The sequence below is a fragment of the Scomber scombrus genome, chromosome 14, assembly GCF_963691925.1.
Source record: "Scomber scombrus chromosome 14, fScoSco1.1, whole genome shotgun sequence".
In the NCBI taxonomy this organism is placed as follows: Eukaryota; Metazoa; Chordata; class Actinopteri; order Scombriformes; family Scombridae; genus Scomber; species Scomber scombrus.
The window spans coordinates 29,847,571-29,861,089 of NC_084983.1; the positions used below are offsets into that span (position 1 = coordinate 29,847,571).

At 40.7% G+C, this 13,519-nt stretch overlaps 2 protein-coding genes across 2 annotated transcripts in view; both read right to left on the reverse strand.

The window, feature by feature from the left end:
- LOC133993699 (NLR family CARD domain-containing protein 3-like) overlaps nucleotides 1-5,311 on the reverse strand; it is a 79,532-nt gene extending 74,221 nt beyond the window's left edge. The window contains exons 1-3 of the mRNA XM_062432714.1: nucleotides 5,270-5,311; nucleotides 3,521-3,711; nucleotides 3,056-3,169 (exon numbers count right to left, since the gene is read on the reverse strand). Coding sequence (XP_062288698.1) covers nucleotides 3,056-3,169; nucleotides 3,521-3,609 — 203 coding nt within the window. The 5' untranslated portion in view covers nucleotides 3,610-3,711; nucleotides 5,270-5,311. The remainder of the gene's footprint in view (nucleotides 1-3,055; nucleotides 3,170-3,520; nucleotides 3,712-5,269) is intronic.
- Nucleotides 5,312-11,273: 5,962 nt separating this feature from the next.
- The window catches only part of chm (CHM Rab escort protein), a gene marked incomplete at its 5' end in the record, with an annotated part of 12,703 nt that continues 10,457 nt past the window's right edge, over nucleotides 11,274-13,519 (reverse strand). Inside the window, 4 exon segments of the mRNA XM_062432718.1 lie at nucleotides 11,274-11,712; nucleotides 11,856-11,998; nucleotides 12,129-12,227; nucleotides 12,944-13,040. Of these exon segments, the coding sequence (XP_062288702.1) occupies nucleotides 11,404-11,712; nucleotides 11,856-11,998; nucleotides 12,129-12,227; nucleotides 12,944-13,040 (648 nt within the window). The 3' untranslated portion in view covers nucleotides 11,274-11,403.

Here is a 13,519-nt window from a genome sequence, read left to right on the forward strand (position 1 = left end):
CTGCACCTGTGTCTCCCCCTTCCCACACTTGTCAATGTCAATGTCAATGTCAACTTTATTTATATAGCACATTTAAAACAGCCAATGGCCTACCAAAGTGCTTTACTGCAAAATAAGTAGAAACAATAATAACAAACAATAAAAACAATAAAAAAAATAAAATAAATAATAATAATAATAATAATATAGAGAAATAAAACAGATAAAAGACCCAATAAAAGCGGCTATCCTCCACCAAAGGCCAAAGTGAAAAGGTGCGTTTTAAGTAGTGTTTTAAAAGTGGAGAGGCTGTTTGCAGTCCGCACAGTAAAAGGTAATGTGTTCCACAGGGTGGGAGCCGCAACTACGAAGGCTCGATCTCCTCTAGTTTTTCTGATGGATCGAGGAACGTCCAAGACCACCTGGTTAGCTGACCTAAGGGCTCTGGAGGGCTGATGGAGTTTAATAAGGTCAGACATGTATTCTGGGGCCAGCCCATTCAGAGACTTAAAAACAAATAAAAGAATCTTAAAATCAATCCTGTATCTAATCGGAAGCCAATGAAGAGAAGAGAGCACCGGAGTTATGTGCTCTCGTTTCTTAGTACCAGTTAGGAGACGAGCTGCTGCGTTTTGAACCAGCTGCAGGCGGTGAAGCTCTGACTGGTCAATGCCGACATACAAGGAGTTGCAGTAGTCTAAGCGAGATGTAATAAAAGCATGGATGACTTTTTCAAGGTCTTTCTGGCTTAAATATGATTTAACTTTGGCTAGAAGCCTCAGCTGAAAAAAGCTAGACTTGACCACTGAGCTGACCTGTTTATCTAATTTAAAAGCACCATCAACAATAACGCCAAGATTCCTGGCGTGGGATCCCATGTAAGGTGCTAGTGGGCCAAGGGAGCTGGCAAGGATCTGAACCAGGTCAGGGCGACCGAACAGGACAACCTCTGTTTTGTTCTCATTTAATTTTAAGAAGTTTAAGTCCATCCATGTTTTAATGTCCCTCATGCAGTTATGCACAGCATGAAGAGAATCTTTGGTAGGGACCTTTAACGGCAGATATACCTGCACATCATCAGCAAAACAGTGAAAAGGAATACCATACTTCCTAAAATTCGACCCTAGGGGTAACATATAAAGGGAGAACAGTAGAGGGCCCAGAACTGACCCCTGGGGGACCCCGCAGGTCAGAGGGGCCACTGTGGAGGAAAACTGGCCCATGTGCACAGAGAAGGATCTATCAGAGAGGTACGATTTAAACCAACTCAAAGCAGTGCCTTTGATGCCTACACAGTGTTCAAGGCGTGACAGAAGAATTGTATGATCCACTGTGTCAAACGCCGCTGTCAGGTCAAGAAGAAATAAAAAGGCACAGTTACCAGAATCAAGGTTTAACAGAAGATCATTTAAAACTTTTAACAGAGCAGTTTCAGTGCTGTGGAGAGGCTTAAAACCAGACTGAAACAATTCACAAACATTGGCCCTTTTTAAAAAGTCTTGGAGTTGGTAAAAAACGACTTTCTCTAAAATCTTGGAAATAAAAGGGAGTTTGGAAATTGGCCTAAAATTGGACAAAACCGAGGGATCCAGATTTTTCTTTTTCAAAAGAGGCTGGACCGTGGCATGTTTGAAGGAGGATGGAACACATCCAGAGCTGAGACACTGATTTATAAAAAACAAGATAAAAGACTCAACTGAGCAGAAAACCTCTTTAAACAAACGGGATGGGATGCTGTCGGATGGGCAGTTAGCAGGACGTAAGTGTTCCACGATTTCAGTGAGTGTAGAGAGAGAAACAGGCTCAAACTGATGAAAAACAGCTGAGCTTGCTGTGGGAACTTGGTCTTGGCCTGGTGTATTTTGAGGCCCCTTAAGTTCTTGCAGATCTTACCGCAGGAGCACTTAACCTCTGGTACCTTCCCAGTTATGGTGGTTTGTGTAAGCCTTCTCTGTGTCCTAGTTCCTGTCCTGACCAAAACCGTTGAATCTGTCCCGTTGAGTCTCTTATCCTCCCCCCCTCTCGGGAGGGGTATTGCTCATTTGTTGCTTCTGTAGCTTGCTTGGTGCCCTCTTGCGAGTGCTGTGTATGGGACTTTTTTTATTAATCTTCTGTCCATTTCCCAGCTGATCCAAACAGATCCTGATATTAACTTTCAATCATTTCCTGATGTGAATGGGATCATTTATTATACATGATCGACTGCTATGAACTATGACTATCCATGAACGTTGAACTCACACTTTGCTCCTGCAAAGCATTCACTGCTTGACGGTGTTGAAACCAAAATAGTCTCGATCTCCCACTCTCAGTCTCTGCTCCTGTCTTCAGTATCTCTGTTCTTATCACTAATGGTCCTCATAAACAACACCGGTCTAAATCCTATAACAAGTGCAGACCAGAACATTTAAAACCTATAAACCTAATTCCAAACAAGTATAAAATCAAACTCTATAACTAACTCTACTTATCCCTACGATGACTCCAGCAATGACTGTTTCAATCCTCATGTTTTCAAGTCAAGACAAGGTTTGGGGCTGATGCATCTAAATATGAGAAACATATGCAACCATTTAAATTGGATCACTTGACAATTCTCAGATCAGACTGATCCTGATTCAGATTGTTTAAATAAATGTGTAATAATCTGAATCTGACAGATAATTAATGAGCCAACTAGACCTAACTAGAAGGATTCCTCAAAATCAACTCAATAGACCTACATTTGTGCAACAGGAATGAAAATATAACAGCTTCTGGTGTTTCCAGCCTTGGTATCAGTGAGCACTGTCCTTTAGCCTGTGTGAGAAACACTAACATGGAAACATCTTGCTCTAAGATTATTATCATTTACTCTGCTGCATCATCATTTACAACAGACACTCAAACTCAACACCATCATTACCATGGAGACCAATTTAAAACTATGATCCCCAGCTGCTCTGTTCTCTATGTTCTCCACATCACTGAAAATGAGGGTCAAGATTTAAATAAAGATTAAATAAGTAAAAATAAGTAAATATTGATTCCTCTTCTCAGGAGAGTCACATACTAAACTTCACTTTTAAATTCTTACCTTCCATCAGCAGGTTGTCCATCTTTAAACTTAACAGGAGGTTGATCCATAGAGTCGTCAGTCTTCATGGACACACAGCTGGGTTCAGGAGAGTCTGCTCTCTGCTGCTGCATCCTGATACAAACAAACAACAAATCAAAGAGTTTAAAAAGATGAATGTTGAGCAGACTGTCAGCAGCTGAAGTTTTAGAAGCAGAATGAAAATCAGTAAGAAGACAGTGGATGAGAAACGTTCTCCTGTTCATCAAAATGTCATCTGATGAAAGATGCTGTCTCATCTTAGTTGATTAGTTGACTAATCAGTGGTTGAGCTCTTTGTTAACTCACAAAGTTAGTAGTTCATTCTGAGTTATTGTGACTTATTATTCAGTAGTTGAGTGTCAGATGTGACAGTGAGTGTGAATAATGATGGTGGAGTGATGTGAGTGGAGAACAGTGATGGACAGTTAGAGATCCTCATCTCACCTCTGAGCTTTGGTCTGGCTGTCATGTTCCCCACACAGAGAGCTTTTAGAGGGAGGGACTCCCTCCTCTCTGTCCTCACACTGATCCATAGCAGAGAAACAGCTGCTGGGAGAGCTGCACTCACTCACTACAACATGGAAGATGTTCAGCTGCTCAGTTCACATCCAGTCACAGAGACTTTGGAGCTTCAGCTGTGGAGGAAACACAGAGAGAGAAGATGCTGCTGATTCTCCTTCATCAGTCCATCTGATGTGAGGCTGCTGTCACTTCATCATCACTTCACTGTCAAAGTCTACAAACATCAAATGTGCCTTCTACTGCCAGCTGGAGGAGGGACCACACCACCATCATCCATTACAAATAGCCAGGAGACAAACATCTGACAGGCTGCTGCTCAACATCAGCAAAACCAATCAGCTGATAGATTTTAGGAGACGGGAGGTGAAGACACATGAGTGTGTCTACATGAAAGGAGCTGAGGTGGAACAGGTGAACAGCTTCAGGTTCCTGCATCACTGACTCTCTACTCAGCTCTGCTGCTCATCACACTAATGCATGTTCCTTACTAATGTGGCTCCATTTAAAAGGGAAATAAACATTTATTACCAAGCTTTGTTACAGCAAAGAAATACTCTACAAACACACATTACCTTGCTTTTTGTGCTATGTTTATATATTGTCCATAGTTTTCCTTCTTATAAATTTGTAAATTTGACTTTCTCTAGTTTTCAGTACAACAGGATACAACAATTCAGATAGATGGATGGATGGGTTACTGTTACTATATATTGCAAAAGAGGCCATTCTTATTTATTCATTTCTTTTTACCTGTATTTTAGGATATTAATTCTATTGTCTGTGCTGTTTGTAAAATATGTTCAGATGGATGTCTGTCTTCTCTCACTGCAAAGCAAATATACCTACAGGTACTAATAAAGTGAAATGAACCTGAACCTGAACCTGTCACACAGCACAGTAAACACAGCTCCTTATTTGGTCATCTATACAACTGCACGTTGTGAGTTAGTTCCTCTATCTTGTCTTCTTGTTATTGAAACTATACTGTCTGACTTATACTGTGGTTTAACATCCTGAGCACGTAGTTCCTGCTGTCTCTGGTTTAACAGTACATAGCTCCTGCTGTCTCTGGTTTAACAGCACGTAGCTGCTGCCGTCTCTGTGAGAACACAAACCACAGATCATGTCTGTAACGGACAGTGCAGAGGTGTGGGGTTTCCACTATTCTTCTCAGAAATGCTTCGTTCTTATTATACAAACAGAAGATCATCTGAATTGCAACTAATTAATTTGTTTGTCTTTATTTTACTTCACATTAAGCCCTGATTATTATTCATTAGGGCCCGAGCACTAAACAGTGCGAAGGCCCTATTGAATATGTAGGAATTATTTTTCTTCTTCTTCCAAAACAAATGTATATCTGGCCTAAACGTGCCCCAAAACTCATGAAAACTCGTACACATGCCACATCTGGTGAACAATTTCATACTTTATGGTTTGCAGAAATGAGCATCGCAAAATGTCTCTAAGGCTAAAAAATGTAGCCCCTCCCTCTAGATGGAACAAAACGAACATATGTGTATGAATTCGGTACACAACTGTAACATGTGAGGATGCATAAAAAAGCCTCTTGGACCAAAACCCTAACTCCAACAAGAAGTTGGTTAACAGCAGATTCACTTTCTGCTTTTTACACTTTTTACTGTAAAATAACTGAAAACTGTCACTTACCCAAGCTTCACACGGAGAAAATATCTGCGTCACAGTGAAAAGTACAAAAGTGAAAGTTTAAAAGCAGGATGTCACTAACAGGAAATGAGCAGAGAGATAAAAACACACTTCTGTCTGTGAGGAAGTTCAATCTAAAAGCAACAACAGTTCAACTAGTTTCTAGATCCTGAGTTCAGGTTTGGATTTAATCTGATCAGAAACAAACTCAAAGTGACTCTGAACTAAAAACATTCATCAGGCTGTTAGCATCATATTATTACTACTAACAGTACTGGAAGAAGTACTCTGATACTTTACTGAAGTAAAACTACTAATACACTAATGTACAAATACTCCATTACAAGAAGTACTGCAGTATTATGAGCGATGTAGTATGCAGTATTACAGTAAAAGTACTGCAGTATTACAGTGATGTAGTATGCAGTATTACAGTAAAAGTACTGCAGTATTACAGTGATGTAGTATGCAGTATTACAGTAAAGTACTGCAGTATTATAGTGATGTAGTATGCAGTATTACAGTAAAAGTACTGCAGTATTACAGTGATGTAGTATGCAGTATTACAGTAAAAGTACTGCAGTATTATAGTGATGTAGTATGCAGTATTACAGTAAAAGTACTGCAGTATTATGAGTGATGTAGTATGCAGTATTACAGTAAAAGTACTGCAGTATTATAGTGATGTAGTATGCAGTATTACAGTAAAGTACTGCAGTATTATAGTGATGTAGTATGCAGTATTACAGTAAAAGTACTGCAGTATTATGAGTGATGTAGTATGCAGTATTACAGTAAAAGTACTGCAGTATTATAGTGATGTAGTATGCAGTATTACAGTAAAGTACTGCAGTATTATGAGCGATGTAGTATGCAGTATTACAGTAAAAGTACTGCAGTATTACAGTGATGTAGTATGCAGTATTACAGTAAAGTACTGCAGTATTATAGTGATGTAGTATGCAGTATTACAGTAAAGTACTGCAGTATTATGAGCGATGTAGTATGCAGTATTACAGTAAAAGTACTGCAGTATTATAGTGATGTAGTATGCAGTATTACAGTAAAAGTACTGCAGTATTATAGTGATGTAGTATGCAGTATTACAGTAAAAGTACTGCAGTATTATAGTGATGTAGTATGCAGTATTACAGTAAAAGTACTGCAGTATTATAGTGATGTAGTATGCAGTATTACAGTAAAAGTACTGCAGTATTATAGTGATGTAGTATGCAGTATTACAGTAAAAGTACTGCAGTATTATAGTGATGTAGTATGCAGTATTACAGTAAAAGTACTGCAGTATTATAGTGATGTAGTATGCAGTATTACAGTAAAAGTACTGCAGTATTACAGTAAAAGTATTGATAAATAAGGAGAATACTGCTCAGCTAACAACAGAATCAGTGAATAATGTACGTTGTGATTTGGTTGTTTTTTTTAACGTTATAACAGAACAAAGCTCCATTATGTGAGTATAGCCTTTATTTATTTATACAGCACATTTCATACCCAGGGGAAACTTAATGCGCTTTATATAAAAACAAACTTAACAGTAAGAATAAAAACATACAATTAAAAAAAATAAAAAAATAAAACTAAACACTAAATAAACAAAAGAATTATAATAAAAATAAAGAAAATAAATAGCTAGACTAAAATAAAGCCTACAATATGAGAGTGCAGCATAAGATAATGATTTAAAAGGACAAACAGTGCAAATGAAAGATGAAAATGTAAAGTGCTTAAAAAGACTCGATCATAAAAAAGAGAAATGTTTTTAACCAGGTCAGAACGGGTTGGTTGTCTCACTCTTTCCTTTCAATTCTTCATAAACCATAAACTGAATATATTCACTGTTAATGTGTAATGAAGCTTAAACTAGTAGTGGACCACAGAACCTTACACCAGCCAAGTTCCCCAGAATAATGTCTTTGCCTTGGATTGGCAGTTGGGGACGTACACGCATATCAACCTCAACAACCCAGATCAGAGAAGAAATGAAAATGATGCACAGGAACCAACAGAGGAACCAACAGAGGAACCAACAGAGGAACCAGCAGAGGAACCAACAGAGGAACCAACAGAGGAACCAACAGAGGAACCAACACTGGAACCAACAGAGGAACCAGCAGAGGAACCAACAGAGGAACCAACAGAGGAACCGACAGAGGAGCCAACAGAGGAACCAACAGAGGAACCAACAGAGGAACCAACAGAGGAACCATCAGAGGAACCAACACAGGAACCATCAGAGGAACCAACAGAGGAACCAACAGAGGAGCCAACAGAGGAACCAACAGAGGAACCGACAGAGGAGCCAACAGAGGAACCAACAGAGGAACCAACAGAGGAACCAACAGAGGAACCAACAGAGGAGCCAACAGAGGAACCAACAGAGGAACCGACAGAGGAGCCAACAGAGGAACCAACCGAGGAACCAACAGAGGAACCAACCGAGGAGCCAACAGAGGAACCAACAGAGGAACCAACAGAGGAACCAACCGAGGAACCAACAGAGGAACCTACAGAGGAGCCAACAGAGGAACCAACAGAGGAGCCAACAGAGGAACCAACAGAGGTACCAACAGAGGAACCAACACAGGAACCAACAGAGGAACCAACAGAGGAGCCAACAGAGGAACCAACAGAGGAACCAACAGAGGAACCAACAGAGGAGCCAACAGAGGAACCAACAGAGGAACCAACAGAGGAGCCAACAGAGGAGCCAACAGAGGAACCAACAGAGGAACCAACAAAGGAGCCAACAGAGGAACCAACAAAGGAGCCAACAGAGGAGCCAACAGAGGAGCCAACACAGGAACCAACAGAGGAACCAACAGAGGAGCCAACAGAGGAGCCAACAGAGGAACCTACAGAGGAACCAACAGAGGAACCAACAGAGGAGCCAACAGAGGAACCAACAGAGGAACCAACAGAGGAACCAACCCAACACCAAGTACAGGAGCTTCACCACTAGTACCAGTACTGCTCTCCTCAATAAGACTCAGTAGCCTCTAAGATTAAGATTGTGTCTCCTGAAATCTTAACAGGGGTCTTGTGTTTCCCATCCAAGGACCCAAAACCATTAACACTTTCAGGTGAAGCCTCTTTACAGGAAGATCAGACTCAGACACCTCAACACTTAGTGCAGAAGACAGACACACTGGAATCAGCTGATTTCTGTCCTGCTTTACTGATTGGACATTCCCCTTCCCAGGTTCCCTTGTTCTTACATGAATGATAAATCCTGGCTGGATCAACCCTCCCACTTGTCCCAGAACAAGCCTCACTGACAGATGAGCTGGCTGTTGGGCGACCCCTAGAGGCTGAGTGTAGGTGTTACTGTGATGATGTTGGAGATGAAGTGAATCAGGAGTTCTTTCTTAATGCACGTTTAACACAGGCCTGGATCATTAAGCTTCATGCATGAGGGAAGTCACAGTAAACAGTATATATAGTACTGTTGGCGTGTCAGGTATTAGCCCAGAGGAAACCTAAACAGAATATGATCCAGGCATCTGAAGCCTGCCAAGTATTCTTATCCAATGTGTTTGTATTTTTCAGTAATCTTAGAAAGTCCAGTGCCAGAACATGATCCACTAACAGAGGCTTACTGGGCCTAACCCCTAAAATCATCTCTGCTCTCTGTGAGCCCGACCAGAACCTGAACCACCAGTATGTTAAAACATTCATCACTGAGAACTGCAGCTGTAGATCTGTCTTTACCTTCCTTTCATTTATACATGAAGCAAGGTGAGCAGTCAGAGAGTCAGTGATCCTCATAACTGTCCAACCGAGAGGCAGTGGGCCAAAATATCCTGCACAAATTCAACATGTGTTAGCTTGTCTCCTTTCTTCCAGTTCTGAAATCTCTGCCTGTTTGCTTCAGGAACCAGTTCACATGCTTTCAGAACTTCACCTTTAACTGCAGCATAATCACTTTCAGTAGAACTAACTCTCAACATTAAAGTGTTATGACTATCTGGCCGTCCTCTATCGTCTGCCTCCCGCTCAAACAATGAAAAAAATGTGTCTGAGTCTTTATCATCAAACTTTGACAGAAGACACAAGCTTTCACAAATGTCCAAACCACCACTAGTCAAATATTCCTGTGCTTTAGCTTCTTTTATCAGCATCAATCTTAATAGCTCAACCTGCAACCTCGCCTCAACTCTCATCCTCTCATGCTCCAACTCAAACTTTAGTCTCTTTCTCTATTTTTGCCTTTTCTTCCTCTAACTGCATATACGGGTCAAAGGTCAAAGTCTCACCTTAAAACTGAAACTGATGGATCCACTGGAGCCTGAACCACCTCCCACAGCCAGTCCTCCCAGTGTCCCTTAGCTCTGCTTTTCTTGGCACCTGATCAGTTTTTGACCAACATGAAGCCAAATCCACCAGATCTGCCTCTAAACTGAGCTAAAGTACTAAAGCTTGTCTTTTAAAACCTCAGAGACCAACGTATTACTATGCTCAGTATATATCATATCTAACTCTATCAGATATGTTACACAGCTGAAGTTAAAGACATTAACTCATCCAATAAGCAAACCAAGGCAGCCTGAGTCACACAGCACACAACCACATGATGAGTGATAAGAGCGCCCCCTGCTGACTGCTCCTAACCCCTAGTCTTCATGTGTGTACCAGCGGTGGGTATTTATGCACCTACACACCGTCTGTATTGAGGAAGATAAATAGCCCCGAACAATACTTCAGGTGCTGCTGAGCCAAATGCTGCCGGCTGCAGACACACATTCAGATCTGAATAAGTCTGAGTCATATTTTATAACCGTGATCTTTAATCACCGACAGGACGACCAAAACAAAAATGAGCGGGACGAGTTTCAACGTCCTGCAGATGAGTCCAGGAAACAGCTCCGGTTATAACCTGACACGTTAATAATATGTTAATAACATGAATAACATGTTAATATGTTATTAACGTGTTAATGTGTTAATGTGTTAGGTCTCTGTGGTGTCTCATCAGTTTAATCTAGATTAAAACTCAACTGAAAACTTACATTCAGGCTGATTATAATCATTGTTTATTTAACAGTAGCTTAACTCAGATTGATTACATGTGATTGATCACTGATCACTAATAACTCATCATCTATTATTATTATATATTTCTCAATTTTGTTTTTTTATTTATAAATCTTTAATATGGAAGTTTATTCTGATGGTTTAAAGCCGTCATTCAGATATGAATCTTTTCTTCTGTGTGGAGCATGATCACATGATCTCATGATCACATGACCACGTGATCTCATGATCACGTGATCTCATGATCACGTGATCTCATGATCACATGATCTTATCTCATCATCACATGATCACAGTGGTGACGTGAGGCAGCCGGGGGGAGGAGAGAGTCCAGTTTGGGGACCTCAGAACCTCCCCTCTGCTTTCTGTGGTTGATGTTGTTCTGTTGGACTCTACATGTGAAGCGGTCGGGAAGAGAGTCAGAACCTCCAACTCTGTAATCTATAATCTATGATCTATAACCTATGATCTATAATCTATGATCTATAATCTATAATCTATAACCTATAATCTATGATCTATAATCTATGATCTATAATCTATAACCTATGATCTATAATCTATGATCTATAATCTATAACCTATAATCTATGATCTATAATCTATGATCTATAATCTATGATCTATAATCTATGATCTATAATCTATAACCTATGATCTATAATCTATGATCTATAATCTATGATCTATAATCTATAATCTATAATCTATGATCTATAATCTATAACCTATAATCTATGATCTATAATCTATGATCTATAATCTATGATCTATAATCTATGATCTATAATCTATGATCTATAATCTATAACCTATGATCTATAATCTATGATCTATAATCTATGATCTATAATCTATAATCTATAACCTATAATCTATGATCTATGATCTATGATCTATAATCTATAATCTACGTGTGATCAACAGTTTATTGAACAGAGGAAACAGTTTTCATGTTGAAGCTTTTAATGATTTCATATTTAAACGTTTAAATAAACATAAAAAAATAAAATAAACTGAAGGCAACTGTTACCCACAATGCACTGCAGGAGGGTTTGGCGTTTGTATTTAGACACTTTAGTTTGTTACTCCTCAGTCTGAAGAACCTCCTGCACCTCCTTCTCCTGCACCTCCTTCTCCTCCTCCTCCTTCTCCTGCACCTCCTTCTCCTCCTTGTCCTCCTGCACCTGCTCCTCCTGCACCTCCTTCTCCTCCTGCACCTCCTTCTCCTCCTGCACCTCCTCCCCTCCCTCCTCCTCCTTCAGCTCCTCCTCCCCTCCCTCCCCCCCGGCTGAGGAGGAGGTGTTCTCTCCATCATAGATGATGTCTTCAGGGTTGGGAGCAGGAGGACAGAACTCCTCCTCAGGGAGGATCAGACTGAAGATGGACTCAGCCTGCAGACAGGAAGCTACGAGTTAGTTTCAACTCACTTTAAATATTAATATTAATATTTATTATTGTTATTTTAACAATACCAAAAGTTTTGTTTCAGTTGTCATGGCAACAAATCTTATATATATAACAGTAGTATTAGTACCTGTGTGATGGTGCGTTCGTGGCCCAGCTCGGCGTCGGGTCCTGAACAAACGTAGACGTTGGACGGCAGGTCGTGACCTTTGACCTCCACAGCGGCGCCGTCGGCCATGTTGAAGTAGAGACACCAGAGGACAGACGGACGCCCTGCACACAGGAAACAGGAAACAGGAAACAGATCAGCTGATCCAGGACGCGATCAATAATGAAAACAGCTTTAAAGGCCTCTGTTGCCATGGAAACAGTTTACAGACAGGAAAAGGTGTGTGTGTGTTACCTTGGTCATGTGACTCCGGAGTGCAGAACATCCTGGTAACCAGGGGCGACAGGTCCTCGTAGGCGGAGCCAACTGACTGACAGGTGAGATGAACCAAATCTACAGAGAGAAAAAACATCCCATTAAAAATGTGTCGGCCATCTCCACGGTAACGGACAGGGTGGTCTCCACGGTAACAGACATGGTCGTCTCCACGGTAACAGACAGGGTAGTCTCCACAGTAACGGACAGGGTTGTCTTCACGGTAACAGACAGGGTAGTATTCATGGTAACGGACAGGGTGGTCTCCACGGTAACAGACAGGGTAGTATTCATGGTAACGGACAGGGTGGTCTCCACGGTAACAGACAGAGTGGTCTCCATGGTAGCAGACAGTACCAGCAGCAGGGGGCGCTAACATTAAAACTACTGACTGCTGGACTCGTTTTATTCATGTTTAAATCTGCTTTAAAAGAAACTATTGATTATCTCTTCATTGATCGTCACTGCAGCATCAGAACCAAAATAATAAGCATATAATATACATGTCCTTTAATGACAGTACAGTAATGTGATCTTTGTTCCTCTTTAAGAAGTTTGAAATGAGCAGAAACAGATCAAATAAAGCAGAAAACCAGTAAATAAGACTTAAACATGCAGAGAGGTCTGATCTGATTATAACAGTCAGTATGATGCTGTGCTGCCTCTGATAGTGATGGCGTGTTACTGCTGCAATGATCCAGTGAGTATAAACTGTATAAACTGTATAAACTGTCCCAGATGTTCAGTTTAGTGTCAGAAACAGAATCAGTGATGAGATGATGAAAAGGTCTCACATGTTCCCGGCATGCAGGTCATCGTGGACGGACAGAGCTCCACCATCTTCACCACCGGAGAGCCCGCTTCTATTGGAGGAACCGTTACCATGGAAACCTGAAACAGAGACAGACAGACAGAGTTCAACCCAAAAAGTCTTTAATGAAAAACCTTCACAGAGTGTTAAAGCAGATTAGATTCATCTTATTACTGAACACTGCAGGCTACACACACACACACACACACACACACACACACACACACACACACACACACACACACACACAGACACACACACACACACACACACAGACACACAGCTGAAGATGAAACATCATAATTCTCTGACCAAACTTAATTCAATATTTCAATATTTAACTCACACCTAATTAGGAAGGAGTGTGTGTGTGTGTGTGTGTGTGTGTGTGTGTGTGTGTGTGTGTGTGTGTGTGTGTGTGTGTGTGTGCATATTGGAGGATTTTCTCTTTATTTCTTTGACTCGTCTCTTTTCGTGACTTTCTGTCTCTTCTTCTTCTCTCTGGGCTGCAGGACGCCGTGACCTCTGACCTCTGAAGCTTTTAAACATAACTTTAAGA